Source organism: Ambystoma mexicanum, chromosome 1p (assembly GCF_040938575.1).
Source record: "Ambystoma mexicanum isolate Mex_15411 chromosome 1p, UKY_AmexF1_1, whole genome shotgun sequence".
Lineage (NCBI taxonomy): Eukaryota > Metazoa > Chordata > Amphibia > Caudata > Ambystomatidae > Ambystoma > Ambystoma mexicanum.
Window position 1 is genome coordinate 344,328,957 of NC_090921.1, and position 17,189 is coordinate 344,346,145.

The 17,189-nt window shown below is 42.6% G+C and overlaps 1 protein-coding gene across 1 annotated transcript in view; it reads right to left on the minus strand.

Annotated features, from left to right (window-relative positions):
* Nucleotides 1–17,189, minus strand: part of HSD11B1L (hydroxysteroid 11-beta dehydrogenase 1 like) — a 222,692-nt gene that overhangs the window by 73,745 nt on the left and 131,758 nt on the right. The window contains exon 5 of the mRNA XM_069648470.1: nucleotides 13,233–13,326. Coding sequence (XP_069504571.1) covers nucleotides 13,233–13,326 — 94 coding nt within the window. The remainder of the gene's footprint in view (nucleotides 1–13,232; nucleotides 13,327–17,189) is intronic.

A 17,189-nucleotide genomic window follows, 5' to 3' on the forward strand; every position in this document is an offset into this window, starting at 1 on the left:
TAGCTTGGGAGTGCCCCGAACTCTCGCCTTTCTGGAATCAAGTTCTGAAGACGACAGAGGCTGTTGTGGGAGAACCAATTCAACCAAGCCATACAGCGGCTCTGTTAGGCATGACCAGGCTGCTCTCCGCTCCAATAAGGAAACTGGCGGGGGTAATGTTGACTCTGGCCTGTAGGAGGGTTGCCATGGCATGGGGCAGAGCCCCCCCCGTCGGTCCTCGCCTGGCGCAAAGACTTGCTATACTACCAAGATGTGGAAACGGACTACATTAAATTACTCCCACTGCACGCCCGTCCTCCAGACATCTGGGGGCCATTGACCCTGTTCTTGATGGGCGAAGCGGCTGAGCACACATCTGCATCTTCAGACTCAGAGGACACCCCCCGGTGAGGTCTGGTCCAGGTTATTTCCACATCCTCGAAGGGATTGCTGGAGGGGGCACCATCTCAATTAAGGAGGACGCTGTTTCGGGGGGACGGGGCGGTGAGGGGGTGGGGGGCCGGGGCAGTGGGAGGGTTCCAGGTCAAGGCGCAAAGTTTAAGTCCACCCTAATGTGGGTGTGAAGTTGTATCGAGATTTAAATACCAAAAATAAAGTTTTTAAATGGATAGAGGAGGAAGATTAGAAGCAACAAGGAAGGACACATACAATAGCATAGAAGATACAGATCCAAGTTAACATGAAGGTGCACATATGTTATGTTATGTTAAAGGATATTTATACCATGCACTATCACCATGGTAGTGGTTCCCTGGCGGCACTCTGGCAGATCTGAAAAGCAAGAAGGTAGGGTAAGTTAGTAGGACAGAGCGGGAAAAAGCACAAGAGAGCTGTGATGTGCTGTTGGAAGCTTCAGTCCGATTTACACTGTTCGCTGAGCGTAGGTGTGATTTTCTTCAGTCGGGAGTTGTCATGTGCTGTTTTGCGAGGCTCTGGGCCTCATTATGAGGTTGGGGTAGAACCCGCCGGTAGACGGCAGGCTACCACCAACCCTGTTACACTGTTTCCGCCGCCTCACATCCCGGAGCTACCAGGGTATCATGAGCGGTGGCGGAACTGTAAATCCTCATTCCCGTGGAGTCCCATAAAACCCCACCACGGGAACGGGGACATTGAAGCACCGTTGTTAATGGTGCTGGTGCTTCAGTGAAAACACTGCTGCAGGGGCCTGAACCTTTGGCAGGGATCCACTTTTCCCAAAAACTCCTACCTTCCCCTCTTCTGGCCCTCAGAGGACACTCATGCGTAAGAATGGATGGATGCACCAGGAGCCTTCATAGTCCGCAGACAGTATAATAGTCCACTGACCCCTGGAAAATTACAGGTGGGGTTGGGGAGGTTAAAATCAATTAACTTGTTTTGGGTTATAAAATGGTCACTCTTAAAATAACTTTTTTTGTATTTTTTTGTATATGCTGAACTGACAAATGTCCTACTGTACTAAATCATTTTTTCTAACTACTTCTAACTTTTTTCTATTTTTGCTTTTTATTTACTACAGCTACTAGCAAATACTTCACTAAATAATTTATGCAACTGTCAGCGGTCTCTGCAGTCCTCTTTCAATGCCAGGCATCCTTGAAAGGCCCGGCTGGCAAGTGCAGAGCCTGCAAACTACCTTCTTCTTTGCGTACTGCAGTGCCAATTAAAGGGGGTCTGGAACCTTTTGGGTTTTTTGCGGGGTTTGTTTAAAAAGACCATTTTTTAGCTTTTTTTAAACTTTTTTTTACCTTTTATGTACTGTAGTAACATTATGTATTGTACTATGTTCTACACCTACTAACAAATGCTTTAATATACACTCCACATCTTCCCTTTTAAATTTTTCACACAAACTATGTCAATGAGTTCTGAAAATTGACAAGAAAAATCTAATTTCCAACATCTGTCAAATGAACTCCGTCTCCACAAAAAATATTCACACCATCAAACTTTATATTGTCGTTGTCAAAAGTTGCCATTCCTACACTGTGTAAAAAAGCACATACACCTTTATTGAGACGCTGCCTGGCTTTTTCCACTTGTGGACAAAACAAGTTTCAACATCTCCATTTCGGAAAAGATTATCTTCACAAATGAAAACAGTTCCATTAGGCTTTTGAACATATCCTTCATGGCGAACTGCAAGGATACTGCAGTCTTCTAGCCAATCTGTTGCCTCCACAATGCACAATAATAATTTCTGGATGTTTAACAGAAAGGTAATAAGGTCACCCAGTTTAACCCGCAAACTGCATACCACAAAACGTCCACTTCTTCCAATCCAATAGTAGCCGACATGACACAATATTCAGTGTAAACCTTCAATGAATGGATCCAAGAATCTCCCACCATCTACACACTTTGCTTCTCCATAGCCATAGCCATAATCATCGTCACTCCACACAGGAAAGAAAACACTAGCTACCCTGTCTTCCTGTAGACCACAACCACAAAACCTGATTGGCTAATCCCCCAATGCACGTGGACTGTCCACAGTCTTTGCAGTCCCCTTTCCATGCCAGGTATCATTAAAAGACCCGGATAGCACACGTACAATGTAGCACAGGGCAGCCCTTCTACACGTTTTACTTTTAGGTTTATAACACTCCCTCATTGGCTGCTTTCAAACAGTCACACATCCATCCACCAATCAGATCCACAAACTCTACATGTAACCCTATTATCTCAGTTCAACACTTCAGATATACATTTCAACTCTGAAAGTACATGACTCCCGTTAGTTACAGCCTCCTGCATCACAAACTACTGTGTAACTCTCCAAGATGTATATTTGCAGCAATATCTACATTTAAAAAACATAGTACAGGTATGCTTATATTTTTTGTAAGTAATTCTTTAAAACACCTCTATAAATATACATATTTAGTGTTGCTGCCACTTACCCTGTAATAAGCTTCTCAATCAGCATATTCTCTTGTTAACCACTGTATCAAATGCCATGGATTGCAATATTCTGCACCTGGTCACATCAAGAGGCAGTTTCTTACACGTACTGCCAACATATTAAACTTCTACACACCAACTGCCAATAAACAGGGTTCTACAAATCTTTTGCAACTGCATATCCCTAACTTATAGAAACATATTATACACAGTGCTGCTGTAAATGCAGATTTGAATTGTTTAACTTTCAACAAAATTCTCCTAAAAAGAAACTGTTTTAAACGCACAGCATTTTGCATTTTTCCTTCCATATAAATGTCATACTTTCCAACCTTTCTCATTACATCCCTTATAGTGCCGCCATTGTCCACCTGCTCACGCGTATGTGTATACTGTCAAAATATCTATGTACAACACTTCTCCTTACATATAAAGTACCATTCTTTTCTAAACACTAGTATAAGACACCATACAATGCTCCAAATTCAAACTTCCATTGCATTACCACTAGGCCACAGTTTCCCTATTCTTTAAAAACACTTCAACACATTACAAATTCATTGCAACACAAACACAGCACTACTCTTATTAAAAGCACTAGCACAAAAATTGCCCTAATGCAAAAAAAAATGTTTCATCCATTTGTACATGAAGCCAAATTCTGCTGCCCAACTAATACCATTATATATTAGCCCTACAAGAAACTTTACTGTGCTGCAAAAATAACCTAGATATGCATCTTTTTTACACACTCATTTTACCCTGTTCCTTATCATTTCCCACACAGCACTAGTAATAGTCAAATTATTCTAACAACATAGCTAACATACTTTAGTACACCACCCATAACACAACTTTATTAATTCTTTTTCCAACATCTTCCGCCCCCTTAATACATAACAACCTCTCCTAGTGAAACTACTTCACCATTACCAAATATACCAACTAACTTTCTTTTACAATTACAGAGAAAAAGAATATTGTTAAAGACAGCTACCAAAGAAAGAAAACTTTTCACATCCTACAAAGTAAGTACATTAATAGAGCATGTCTATCTCTCTAATTGTAATAATCAATTACACGCACACAATCCTCATACCTACACACTAAGTTACACCATTATAACAACCAGTTTCCTCAACATATCATAATTTTCCAACTCATTCAATCACACCACCAATCCCTTACTCACTAACACTAATAGTGCTCAACACATTCTACTATCTATGGTTTATCACCCATTCCCCATTACATAAACATACATATTGTATACAACACCACCCAATTTCAATCTCATAATTACCCAAGCACATCGCACCTATATAGCCTCTTACTCTTACAACCTGCCCAACCACCCCTATCAACCTACAACACAATCGCACAGCATTTTATTGATCTGTACAATAACTTCCACAAACCCATGCATAATACTTGCATACACATTGCACAACTTTCAAACACACATTTTCTTTTTTTCCAAACAGACAAAAAAGAATGCCTACTAAAAACCAACTCTGTAGAAAACAAAGAAAATATAGAACAGATAAAAACAAAACAAGCCATATAGTCATCCGCATCTAAGACAATTTATAGAAAACATTAAAACAGAACAGCTATTAACCTCACTCAACAAAACTAAACCACACACACCACTAAAAAATTAAGGCCCTGTTTGCAAAAACGAACAGTAAATAAAGATCTACCAACAAAAGCAGACCTACTAAGGAACCTAACACTAGATCTACGAATGTTGACATAACCACAGTAAAGCATTCCAAAAAATACATTTTACAAAACAGTATTTCACTGCACAGTTCTTAATAATCTTATAAAGACAGCTAATAAGTCAGGATCTGCCCTTAAAAACTACTGCATAAAATGTATGCTAGAAACACTAATTGACAGCGCCTTTCCACTAAAGATAAAGTTGTTTATATTCATTTTAAACAGAATGAAACCACTAAATAAATGAATCAATACATTAAAAAAAGTACTTCTAAACATGTTCAATGTCATTACAGATACCTTTTCAAACTTCTGCAAAGGTGAATGGATCCATACAAGCAGCACAGAACCATATTTCAATTAAGAGGCTTATAAACAAGAACAAAAAAAAACATTTGTCATAAGGGCCGAGGATATGAAATGGTAGGAGACACCATTAAAGCAAAAGAAACCCTTATAGAAAAAACTTCGCCAACACACTTTCAACCAAATGTTCCTTTTTGCCCAAACAAACCATCCAGTGTACAAATGGATGTGTAGCTCAATATCTAATCTAATTTATTCCTCAATCACTATGTGAAACTGAAAGACAAAAGTATAATGAAAACTTTACAAACCATGGATTCCTGCACAGTACGAATCCATACTGGATAGACATTAGCCTGCATTTCAGGAACTGCTTGCAAAAGCCCTTTCCACCACATCTAAATGTAAGCAACACACCTTCCACAAAGCAAAATCTTCCCCGTAGACAGTACTACACAAAAAGCCCTGCTCTGGAACTGCAAAGCCTCAATAACATTCTCCTACGTGCAACAGCAAATTAATTCCTTCAAGAAATAGAGCACATCCAAAGTAACTATTTTGGAACTGAAGTTGACTTAGGAAATTCAGTAACTTTAGAGAACATTAGCGAAAACCTCACAAACACCAACCTTCTTACAAACACATACAAAAAACAAATTACTAACTTTCAAAGCACATCTGCTGAAATACCTAAATATGTGTCTGTTGTCGCAGAACTTTTTTATAAAAATAGCACAAAAGTAGTAGATATGGAATACAAAATACAGGACAATGAGGAATCCCAATGGTTACAATTAGCTATATATCTAAGAGCAAAAAGTAATTACTAAATTACTGACCCTCAATCATTTGTACCTACTGCAATACAAAGCTTGACTATAATCAAATGCCTTCACATGCTATCACTTATAACTTAGAAATCTACCCACTTCCAAAAGCTCTCCAACAACTTAACTTGTGTGAGAGCTTTATAATCCAAACAGTACACCAATTTCAAGCTATAAAACGTCTTAAACTGAAAAAAGGCCAAATTGCTTCCGAGTTACTTAAAGGCATTTGTGGTAAAGTAGTATATTTTCCATTAGATCTTAAAGAAAATGTAGAAACTCGAGGAGTACAATGGCCAATAGATCAATCTTTGATTGTACTAGTTAAAGATGTACCAACAAAAGACAAAAGGAATTGGCAACAACTAGTAGACTTAAAAAAAAGTTAGACAAGCCTACAATATCTCAAACAAAACAATTAATACTACAGAGATATACAAATAGAGGAAAACTTAGGAGAAACCACCCAAATAATTCAGGATTCACCACAAACTGTCCAATCTGAATGTGTAGATCCTGTTACTGCAGCCAACATTTTAGACCAGTATACAATTTACCCACTACATGCCAAAGACACCATAGAAGATGCATTAGAAACATATCAAATGCATCAAGCCAAAGGTTGCCCAATGAGCATAGGGGAAAATAGTATAGAAACATGTTCTTTTGCTCTACTCTTTCCTACAGGAAAAGGGGAAAAGGAGGAAGTGTCATGACCCTTGCCCCTGGCCCTCACTGGCAAGTCAGCCTTCCAGTTAGGGCCAGGTCAAAGGCCTTAAAACCTCATTCAAGACTCTCTTGGAGTCAGTCCTGGCGCCTTTGGTGCCAGACTCATAACCATCATGAAGACCAACATTAGAATGGGACTATTTACTTGGGACTATTTAATTTGGGGGGGGGGGGTTCAGCCAACATGGAGGCACACACATAGCTCAGTTACAAGGAACTGAGCTATGTGTTCTAGTCTTTTGGGTGTGGCAGGCCTGGGACTACTTTACCTGGACTACTTTGGGTGTGGCAGGCCTGAGACAATTTTACCTGGACTACTTTACCTGAGACTATTTAAACCACACCCAAACAGCAGAACATGCTTTGCGTTATTCTGCTGTGGGCAGCGTAACGCTCACCGTGTCCAGTTCTTTAATGCCAGCTTACCTGAAACCAAGGACCTGCAGAGAGAGAAAGAACACTATGAAACTTACCTGGAACAGTATCCTGTCTTCAATCCACCGCTGACTTCAGTTCCACTCACCTGAAGGTACGAAGTCCATCATCTGGCACTGCATGAATCCTGGAATACCATAACCTAGAAAAGAGGGGAAAGAAAGACAGCATTAGTAAATGTTTACTCACGTTTCCTCCGAATGAAGAAAGCAACACAATTCCTACCTGGGTAGTCATCTCCTGGTCAGTATCATTGCTGGAACATTACTGCGCTCGGCGAGGAACATCACAACCTGCAAGGAGAGAAAAGACACAGGTTAGCAATATAAAAGGCGAAACAGCGCCGTGCATCGCACATTACTCACTGGACAGCATCGCGCACACCGCGCTTTCGCCTACCGGCCCTTGCTCATCTTCAAACTGCATGACAACACCAAAATACCTTTCCATACGTAAAAGGAAAGAAGCAAGACATTAATATTCGAACTAAGAGGAACATAAAACTGCATATAAAGACTGTAAAGCAGCAAACCTATGGAGTTGCAGCAGGCCTCGATTCCTACATGGGGCTTACATCAGTTTAGTAACTTGGTCGCTGCACGCCCCCCACATCTACGCACCCCTGCCACGAGGAACAGGACGGAGGATCCACCTTTTACAATATTAAGGTGAGGAGAAGGCCCAAGGGGGAGGAAGGAGTTGAGACCAAGGGAGGTGGGAAAACATAAAGACAATCTGGTATTGAATCCAGCTCTCCTATATTGCAGACCCATCTTTAACCAGAGGCCTTACCAAGGGACCGGGAGAGGGTTTGAGAGTGCAAATCATCCAACCAGGGCTGGGTGGCGTCCCCATGGATACCAGGTGAGCGTAACAGGAAGGTATGATGAGAGATCCACACAAATGAGTGCATCACAATATCGCTCTTTACAAATGTATTATAAGACCCAAGATTCAGACTAAATGTAGAATACATCTTTCACCTCAAATGCAGGCTCTAATTTCTTAAACATGTCCGTTACCCAACTGCTTCAAAAGATAAAAGACAAACATTCGGCTTTGCAGTCAAGTATCACAAATCTCTTGGCAAACATGCGTGGTACAAAAGAATACTGGTTCCGATGTCACGCTGATGTACGTTGTTTGCTAAGGAACCTAGGCACACCCACATGGTTTGGTACTTTAAAATGTGCAGAATACACATGGGATGACTTGCATGACTTCTTGCACACTGCAAACCAAACTAAACACTGAATAAATATAAAAACACCAGGAGAACTCTGTTCTCTTGACCCTGTCAGTGTATTAAGGTACTTTCACCATTGCTTCATTGCCATGCTGCACTTCATCTGCAATAACACTACCCCTACACTCAGAGAAGTGCAACACAGTGAATATCAATCCAGAGGAGCGTCACACATCGACATGCTTTTGCGGATAAAAGATGCTCGTAAATTTGGCCATGACAGTGATGCCACAGTTTTACAACTTATTGAAAAATCATGACCTGTGGCATCCCTTCAGAAACCAAACATAGTGACCTATATACACAAATCTTACGCCTCCCTAAACTTAAGTGTGGCAAATACTGCCAACGTTGATATAAAATCAAAGGTAAATATTATCCCAAATATCGCTTTGGCTTCCCTAGACCAGTTTGCACAAACGGACAAGTAAACAGCTTGATGTCTTCTGTTAGACACAGCGTACAAGGGAAACCCCCTAAAAACACATACAGCATTAAAAGGGACGAAGTATGCAAGTACATCAATGACTACAAGGCAATCATTGCCTTCTTGTGCAATGCAAATCCACTGCAGTTGCAAGATATGTCGGAGCCTATCTTACCAAGGTTGAGAAGACAGAGCTAAAAGACCTCTGGGATGACATATCACCTGGCAAAACACTGTCACAAAAATTGTACAGCTTCCGTATAAAAATGCTCTTCGATAGAGAATGCAGGTGATACCGGATAAACCTTTGTACAGGTTCATCATGAAAAAGGGTACCAAAATCCTACCAAGAGATAGAAACAATAGCCACAAATGATCCCAACAGCCAGGACATTTTTTAAAACAATGTAATGGACACATACTACCCAAACACAAGTACTGCTTTGGAAAATATGTGCATATGTGATAACATAGCCCACAACTACTCCTACAAAAACAATGTCACACCAATCTGCCAGTGAGTCCCCGGGTGAGAAGCTACTTGTGAGTGTTTTCAATTTTAAATAACTGTGTGGTGCTATGAATGTATGTGTGCAGCAATGATATTACATTAAATGGTGTTTTTTTGAAAGACCTCTGGCACCCAGTATAATGCTTAGATAATAAAACTATGGGGGGTCTTGGGTTTATTGAAATAACCTTTCACAGGTATTACACTCTAGCAAAGATACATTATCAGATGCACTTCCCTCTGTGCACGCAGACCAGTCCAATAGGTTCTTCTATCATAGTGGTAGCTGAGTCATAGATACATTTCATTTATAACCAGGGGATTTTGTTGATACTAAATCCTGGTCAATGATTTAATTTTCAGGCCTTTCTCATGCAGCATTTTGCTGCTGGTTAAACAGCAGCGCACGCCTCCTCAGGTCAGTGCTTTTTTGGCTTGTTTAACACAGCAACGCCACAGATAACACGTACTTCTGTGTCCATTGATCTATCGATGTTTCATACACTAATCGTAGCCTGCATTACAGATTTTGGTTACCCTGATAAAAATACTGCATTATGTATGTTTTACATGTAGATCCCATGTCAAATCTGAAAAATGGCATTCCCCAAATGTGTAATCATGGACAAATCATGCCTCCTTCTGTGCCTCGGTTCTTATATCTGGTTGAAATGAGAGCACCTGGAAACACGGGCACTAGATGCATCTAAAAAATCTCAAGTTCATTTGCCATCACTTCCTGTGATGTCACGTGGGGACGGGGGTCAAATTACATTGCTTCCTGTGATGTCATCAGGGGGTCAAGGGTCGTGTAATGTCACTCCCGCTACCTCTGGCATTTTGGTGAAATGACGTCCCTGCCTTTACTCCTTCTTATCCTAAGAAATACCACCCTGCTCACAGCCACAACACTAAAGATGTGGTTAGCAGAAGGGGACCAAGACTCTGGATAGGTTTGTTAGAAGTGAAAACAATACTCTTGATGTAGATGCCAGAACTGTGCACAATGCTCGGCGAGAATGTGGCACACACACAAAACTACAGCTGTTGTTGGAAGAGCTGTTTGGCAGAACTATCCACAATAAATAGTCCACAAGCATATTCAAGAACCCCCCACACACCCTCAAGTAATACTTAACTTCACATTTCTGCTGGTCATACCTCTCTCCATGCCCTCCAAATATCATTCTATTCACTATCCTGTGACAATGACCTGAGGAACGAAGCCAGGCCCTGTATTAGCTATCTTTCCTGTGTCACAAGGTCCCGTACATGCCTTGGTAAGTGGAGAGCACATGTTATGTTATGTTATGTTATATTATATGGGATTTGTATTGTGCCTGCTGCCATTGGTATGGCCTCAAAGCATTGTGGGGTGAACGCCCTTGAAGGACAGAAGTCCAATATGTGAGATTTGAGGAAGGATTCTAGAAAGTGTGTGTGCTTTTTTAGCCAGCACAAAGGTAAGTAGGGTGGCTAAGTCCCTTATAGCGACCCATGGAGATGTGAATAGTAGATGGGGGCTGTGATAGACTGTCAGGAGAGTAAGCAAGTCAAGGAGACTAGTTATGTGTACAGCTGGACCAAATTGTGCGTGGGACTCAGCTGCATTCTAATGACAGCAGTGATGTGAAGTCCAGTAGTGGTTATTACAGTCGAGTGCAGGTAGGTGGCCCGTGAGGGGTACAGCTATGTTCCATTGTGATGGATTGCCATATGTACCAGAGAATCAAGGTGGATATCTAGTTATGATGAGGTTTTGCTGCAGATCGTATCATACAGATTGACTGGAGTCCTTGACGTGCATAAGTGATTAATCAATAGGGGACAGATACAGTGAAACCAGTGTTGCAGAGAGCAGTGTTGCACAAGTTACCAAGCAGCTGTTAGTCAGAGGAACAGAGGTGAACAGAACGGGAGCACTTCTGCCTGGACTCAAGAGGAATGCCAGACATTAGAAAGCATCCGGTAGCCACAGTTGTTCAGGAGATGGGACAAATAACCCAAATTAATTTATGAACTATTGACATGCTCCACTGTCATCAGCCGCCCTCCCCAGAGCCTGTGGAAGAGATGGCGTCTCTGGCACCATTGCGCCGGCTACATCTTTGCTGCGTGACTTGACCGCCGCATGTTGCACCCCATTTCTTTCTTGGAACTTTGTATCCTCGCCGTGTGCTCTTCGCACTCTCTCCTTTTCTGCAATCTGTGCAGTGTCCTTGCTTACCGCTTACTAATTTTAGTGAAGCAGCACAGAAGCATGAACCTGGACGGATAGAGCAAGCTTGCTGAGAAAGAGGACCTCAAGGTCCAGGGGAGCTTGGCAGCTTGGTCAAGTTGCTGATGCTTATAGAGCTGAGAAGCTTGAGTGTTTGGAAGGCCTGAAAATCCTAAAAGGAGTATGTGGATGAGAGCATGGACACTACAAGCCTTATAAGTGAGCAGAGCACAATAAACCTTAAATGAGCAGGGCACTATAAGCCTTGCAAGTGAGCAGAACATTATACGCCTTGCAAGTGAGAAGAGCACTATAAGCCTTATAATTGAGCTGAGCAAAATAAGCCTTGCAAGTTAGCAGAGCACTATATGCCTTGCAAGTGAGAAGAGCACTATAAGCCTTACAAGTGAGCTGGGCACTAAATGCCTTACAAGTGAGCTGGTTACATACAGACTTACAAGTGAGCTGGCCTCTGTAAGCCTTACAAGTGAGCTGGCCACTCAAAGCCTTGCAAGTGAGCAGGGCAATATAAGCCTTGCAAGTGAGAAGAGCACTATAAGCCTTGCAAGTGATCTGGGCACTATAAGCCTTACATAAGAGTTGGGCACTCAAAGCCGTACAGGTGAGCTGGGCACTTAAAGCCATTACAGGTGAGATGGGCACTATAAGCCTTACAAGTGAGCTGGACACTCAAAGCCTTGTAAGTGAGCAGGGCACAATAAGCCTTACAAGTGAACACGTCACTATAAGCCTTGCAAGTGAGCAAAACACTTTAGGACATACAAGTGAGCAGGGCACTATAAGCCGTGCAAGTGAGCAGAGCATTATAAGCCTTACAAACCTAAGTCTCGGGAGTGTAGCTCAGGGGCAATGTGCTCGCCTTGGAAGCAAGACGACACGGAGCACCACAGGTTCGATCCCCGGGTCCGTGCTTAGAAACCTCTGGTATAAAGCGCATTATAAATAACCTATCATATCATATCTGGGCACTATTAGCCTTACATGAGAGCTGGGCACTCAAAGCCATACAGATGAGCTGGGCACTTAAAGCCGTACAGGTGAGCTGGCCACTCAAAGCCTTAGAAGTGAGCTGGCCAATATAAGCCTTCAAGTGAGCTGGGCACTCAAAGCCTTACAAGTGAGCTGGGCACTCAAAGCCTTACAAGTGAGCTGGGCACTCAAAGCCTTACAAGTAATCAGAGAACTATATCCCTGCTTTCACAGAAGCTGGAAGAAGTGATCCAGGCACTACCCTCCTAGATGGTTTACAAATAGCAAACTGGGTACTGTCTCCCTGTGATTGTCCTTTGGGCCAAGAAGTCAGGTGGGTGCAATAGTCCTGTGAACTGGGAAGAGAAGCGAGCTTAAAGCTATATTCCCGTGACTGTGGTTCAGCTTATGATGGATGCTGGGCTCTATATGCCTGAGAATGTGTTCAGAGTAGAGACCCTGAGGGAGTTATTTATAGGTGCATTATCAATATCCAACAAATTAAATAAATATATATCCTTATAAACTACCCCAATGCCGGATCTTAACCCATCCCAACACCTTTTGTTTAGATTGTTTCTATATAGGAGCACAATTTCTAGTTGTAGATAAACCCGTAGTCCTAGAATTTACCTCGACCACCTCTGATCATAAAAGAAATGTGAAAACCCAACTATTGTGTCATGTGTTTTGTTGTTTTGCCACACCTGTAACAGGTTCAATACACATGATTCCATGGCCTGTAGCTCAGAAACCATCCTTGATTATGAGTCGTTATATTGCATTCAAAGTTGGTGGTAATTCCTCAGAAGTACTGCCAAACTCCTAGTGAGGCCCATGGGCTTGGCCTCTCTGAGAGTTCTTCTAGATTTCATTAAGATCTTGATGTTTTCTTAGCTCCACTTTGCCAGTACTGCACTGTATCCACTCACCTATTAGTGAAGACACCACCACGATGGAGCCTTTGCTCTTCGTCAGCGCGGGTAGTGCAGCAGAGGCCAGCTGGACGTAACTGAGAAAGTTCACCTACAAGATAAGAATGAATACATCTGTCAATAGCACACCTCACCTCGAGACTCTTTGTCTGTAGTCTATGCAATGGAAATACTCAATAGACAGGTTTTGTATTGGCTTTGCTAATATGTGGCACCACCCATAAAATGATACAAGTACACTGGAGTAGAAAACAAACAGCTTGCGGGTTTGGTTGGGCTTTTTACCCGCCAATTTACCGCCTATTTACCGCCTATGGTCATGCTAATCCGTAGGGACATTCTTACCCACTACATGTCCCTCCCCACCCCTACAAAACACACACCCCTGGAATATCTTCAGCCCAGCTCTATCATAATGGTTTACATAATTTTAAATGTTGACCGACCCCGCATCCCCCAACGTGCCAAAATGGCCTATATTTTCTATTAAATGCAGTTACTGTCTTCCTATTTGAAAGAACCTCGTGCTGCCCTTGGACATTGCCCGGGTCCACTTGGTGACAAGCCCCACGGTTTGATGACCAGAGCAATGGTCATGTTGTAACATCATACTTTGTGCAGTATATACCCTGCTATTGTTATTTCTATGCAGTGTTCTGAGTGGTAATGGCTTAATTGTATCTGTCAGTGAGAGCTACTGATGTAATAAAAATGTCTTGGCATACTGCACTGTCAGCCACTTGATTGATAAGTAGTATGTCTGTCCTTGAATATTTACCCTGCACTGAAATCCTTTTTAAACCAAGCACTAGCAGTTTTGGCTTATTTATATTTATTAGATAGACATTTGTCACGGTCAGATACTGACATCAGCCAGGTCCCAGTGGCGGCTCCCTAATTAGGGTTGTGGCACCACCCCCTTGCTTTGTGTGAGAGATGTACACATTAAAATCAGCACCAGAGGCGCAGCCAATGAGGCTCTGTGGATCGCCGGCTGAAACCTCTAATCTCAGCTGCGTTCCACGAAGCTTGCCGGCTGCCTCCCTGCCGTCTCCCTGCCACCACAAAGCCCCCAATCCCTGATTTCTTTTTTGTTTGTTTTTTTTACTATTTCACAAACACCCTCCCCTGCCCCACTTTGTTGAGGAGGCATCACCCGCCGCCGCCGCTTTTCCAGGTTGCCATGGTAGTGGAAGAGGGGCTCTCTATGGAGCCCCTCTTCCATTACCATGGCGGCCATTTTAGCAAAGGATTTTCATTAATTGAAATGGGTCGCGCGCAGCCTCGGATTATTTATTAAACATTGGCGGCCACTGCCGCAACCCATCCCCATCCCTCCCCTTCCGCTGACGTCACGTCCTGGACGTCGTATGTTGAGACCGCAACGGCGGCCGGCCCCCCACACAACGATGCGGGTGGGCTAACACAATGCAGAGCCCAAAGGGTTCTGTAAAATACATGAAGCTCAATAACGGAAGACTAGCCAGCAGCCTCTAATCATTGCGCTAAGAGCATATGCGCTGAGGAGTCCTCTCCTACCAGTTAGTGTGCTCTGAGAACTAGAGGGGCAGGCCATCTGGTTGTTTGTGGAGGTGGTGGTGTGATGAGGGTGCGAGCAAATAAGTCAAGTATTATGTTTGAATGTATGCATGCATGCAAGGAGTTGCCTGAATGCTGTAGTAATGTGCAGAGGAATGAAAGAATGTATTTTGTAAGTATGCTGTAAATGAGAATGTATGTGCTGTATGAGCGTGTATGCCTGCGTGTGTGAAGGGGGAGCAGGCCTTTAGATTTAGGGGGGCTTCTCGTGGCATGGCATATTTTACTGGACATCAGGGGTAGGTGTTATTTCGTGGTGATGCCAATCTGGCCATATATTCTTACTGTACTAAGGCCTGACCTTTTTTTAGAATTCTCTACCACTGTCATAGACTGAAAATTACCTAAGGAGGTTTGCCTTGAATATGAATCTGCCAAGGAACGGTGAATTAAGGAGAATAGTCTGGCTCCAACATATAACCGAAAGAGCTAGAGAATATTCCTGGAGATATGCTGAGAAAAGATTTGGCTGTTACCTCCTCAATATTTAAATGTGATGACCTCTTTAAGGAGGGCGCTGCTGTAATGGATATAGTATCAGTACTTCTCATGACCCTTTAAGAACGAAAGCACTAAAGAAAAATCTCCAAAGAATGTTTCACTCCTCAACTATCAGTCTTAAAGAAATCATATAGAGGTCTGGAAAGGAATTGGCGTAAATCTTAAACGCCATAAAACACTGTAAAGGTCAAAACTGCCCTTGCCGATTACAAAATTGATAGCTTTAGTGAAAAGTCAGCATTTCTGTCTGGGATAACTGATGCAGCAGCTAATCAACCACAAGAACTGTTACAGGTTATTTCAAATTTTGTCTGTCCGGAGTCTTAGGGAAGGAATCATCAGCAAACCAGGCTAATGTGTTTAATAATTTCTTCCTGGGGAAGATTGAAACAATTCACAAGAACATTATGTTGGAAAGGAAATTCAGTAGAAAAGAAATCACTAGCTCTCTAGGTACCGCTTCTATGGCAGAGGGAGATAGCAAGCCTAATTTAATTCAATTCTGCTTCACTCCAGTGTCAGAAGGGACTGTTTATTCTCTACTAACAAAACTTAAAACTACAAATGATACACTTTTTGTTCTCCCTGCGTGTGCAGCAAAGAGCTTGGCTTCTGATTTAACCCCTTTTATAACTCAATTTGTTAACATTTCTTTTAATCAGGGGATTGTCTCAGAGCAACTGAAACTGTCTGCTAGTTACCCCCTATCGAAAAAGCCAAATCTGGATCCTGAGAATCGCATGAACTTTCAACCAGTGGCAGGCCTCCCCAGGCCGGGAAAAATACTGGAGAAAATCACCATAACACCATTCCAGGAATATGCTGTATTAGAAGGCCTCCTGCACCCTCTCCAATCTGGATTCCGCCCAAAATTCGGGACAGAGATCGCACTGGTGATAGTCTGGGACAAACTTGGTATGTTCGACTTATCTTCCGCATTTGATACAGTGGACCATATTATCCTTCTGGAGTAATTGAAGATCATAGGGAATGCTTCCCCCAGTACTCTCAAGTGGTTTGCCTCTTTTTTATCAGGACATCAGCAGCGGGTGAAGCTGGGTTGTTTCCTTTCTGACACCCTGCCACAGTTATGTGGAGTCCAACAGGGGCCCCCTCTCGCTGCTACTGTTTGATCTCTATTTACGCCCCCTTTTTAACATCATAAGAAAACATAAGGTTCGTTTTCAGTCCCATGCAGACGATACCCAACTGTTTCTCAGAATGGAGAGATGTAGTTGATTCTCGGACACGGGTCAGCAGGTGTCTGGAAGAAGTTGGAGGTTGGATGGCCATAAATTGGCTAGAACCCAACCCAAATAAGACAGAGGTGATCCTGTTTGGCCCAAAACACCTCCTGGGCGGAAATAGAGGCCCTCACCTTAAATTCTTTGGGGGATTAGAACTAAAGTATGCATCCAGGGTCAAGAATCTGAGGTGCATCTGGCAGAATGATTTGGGATGCGAAGGGCAGGTTTCTGCTAAAGTTTAGGCAGCCTTTTATGGTCTTCAGCTTCTCCGGCAGGCTCTGCGCTATGTTCCCCAGAATTATCATGCCACTGTGGTGGGAGCGCTTGTCAACTCCAAGCTGGCCTACTGCAATAGCCCGCTGACAGGGGCTCCCAACAAACAAATACACTGAATGCAAAAAGTGCAGTGGTTAGATTGATTTTTAGGGTAACAAAATCAACACCATCTCTGATCTGCACCGGTCTTTCCCCTGGTTAGCAGTGGAAGACCAGATAAAGTAAAAAATCGGCTGTATGATCTATAAATGCCTGAATAACCTAGCACCAGGATACCTAGTGGATAAACTAAAGCCGTACTGCCCTTCCGGTCTCTAAAATCAGAAGATAT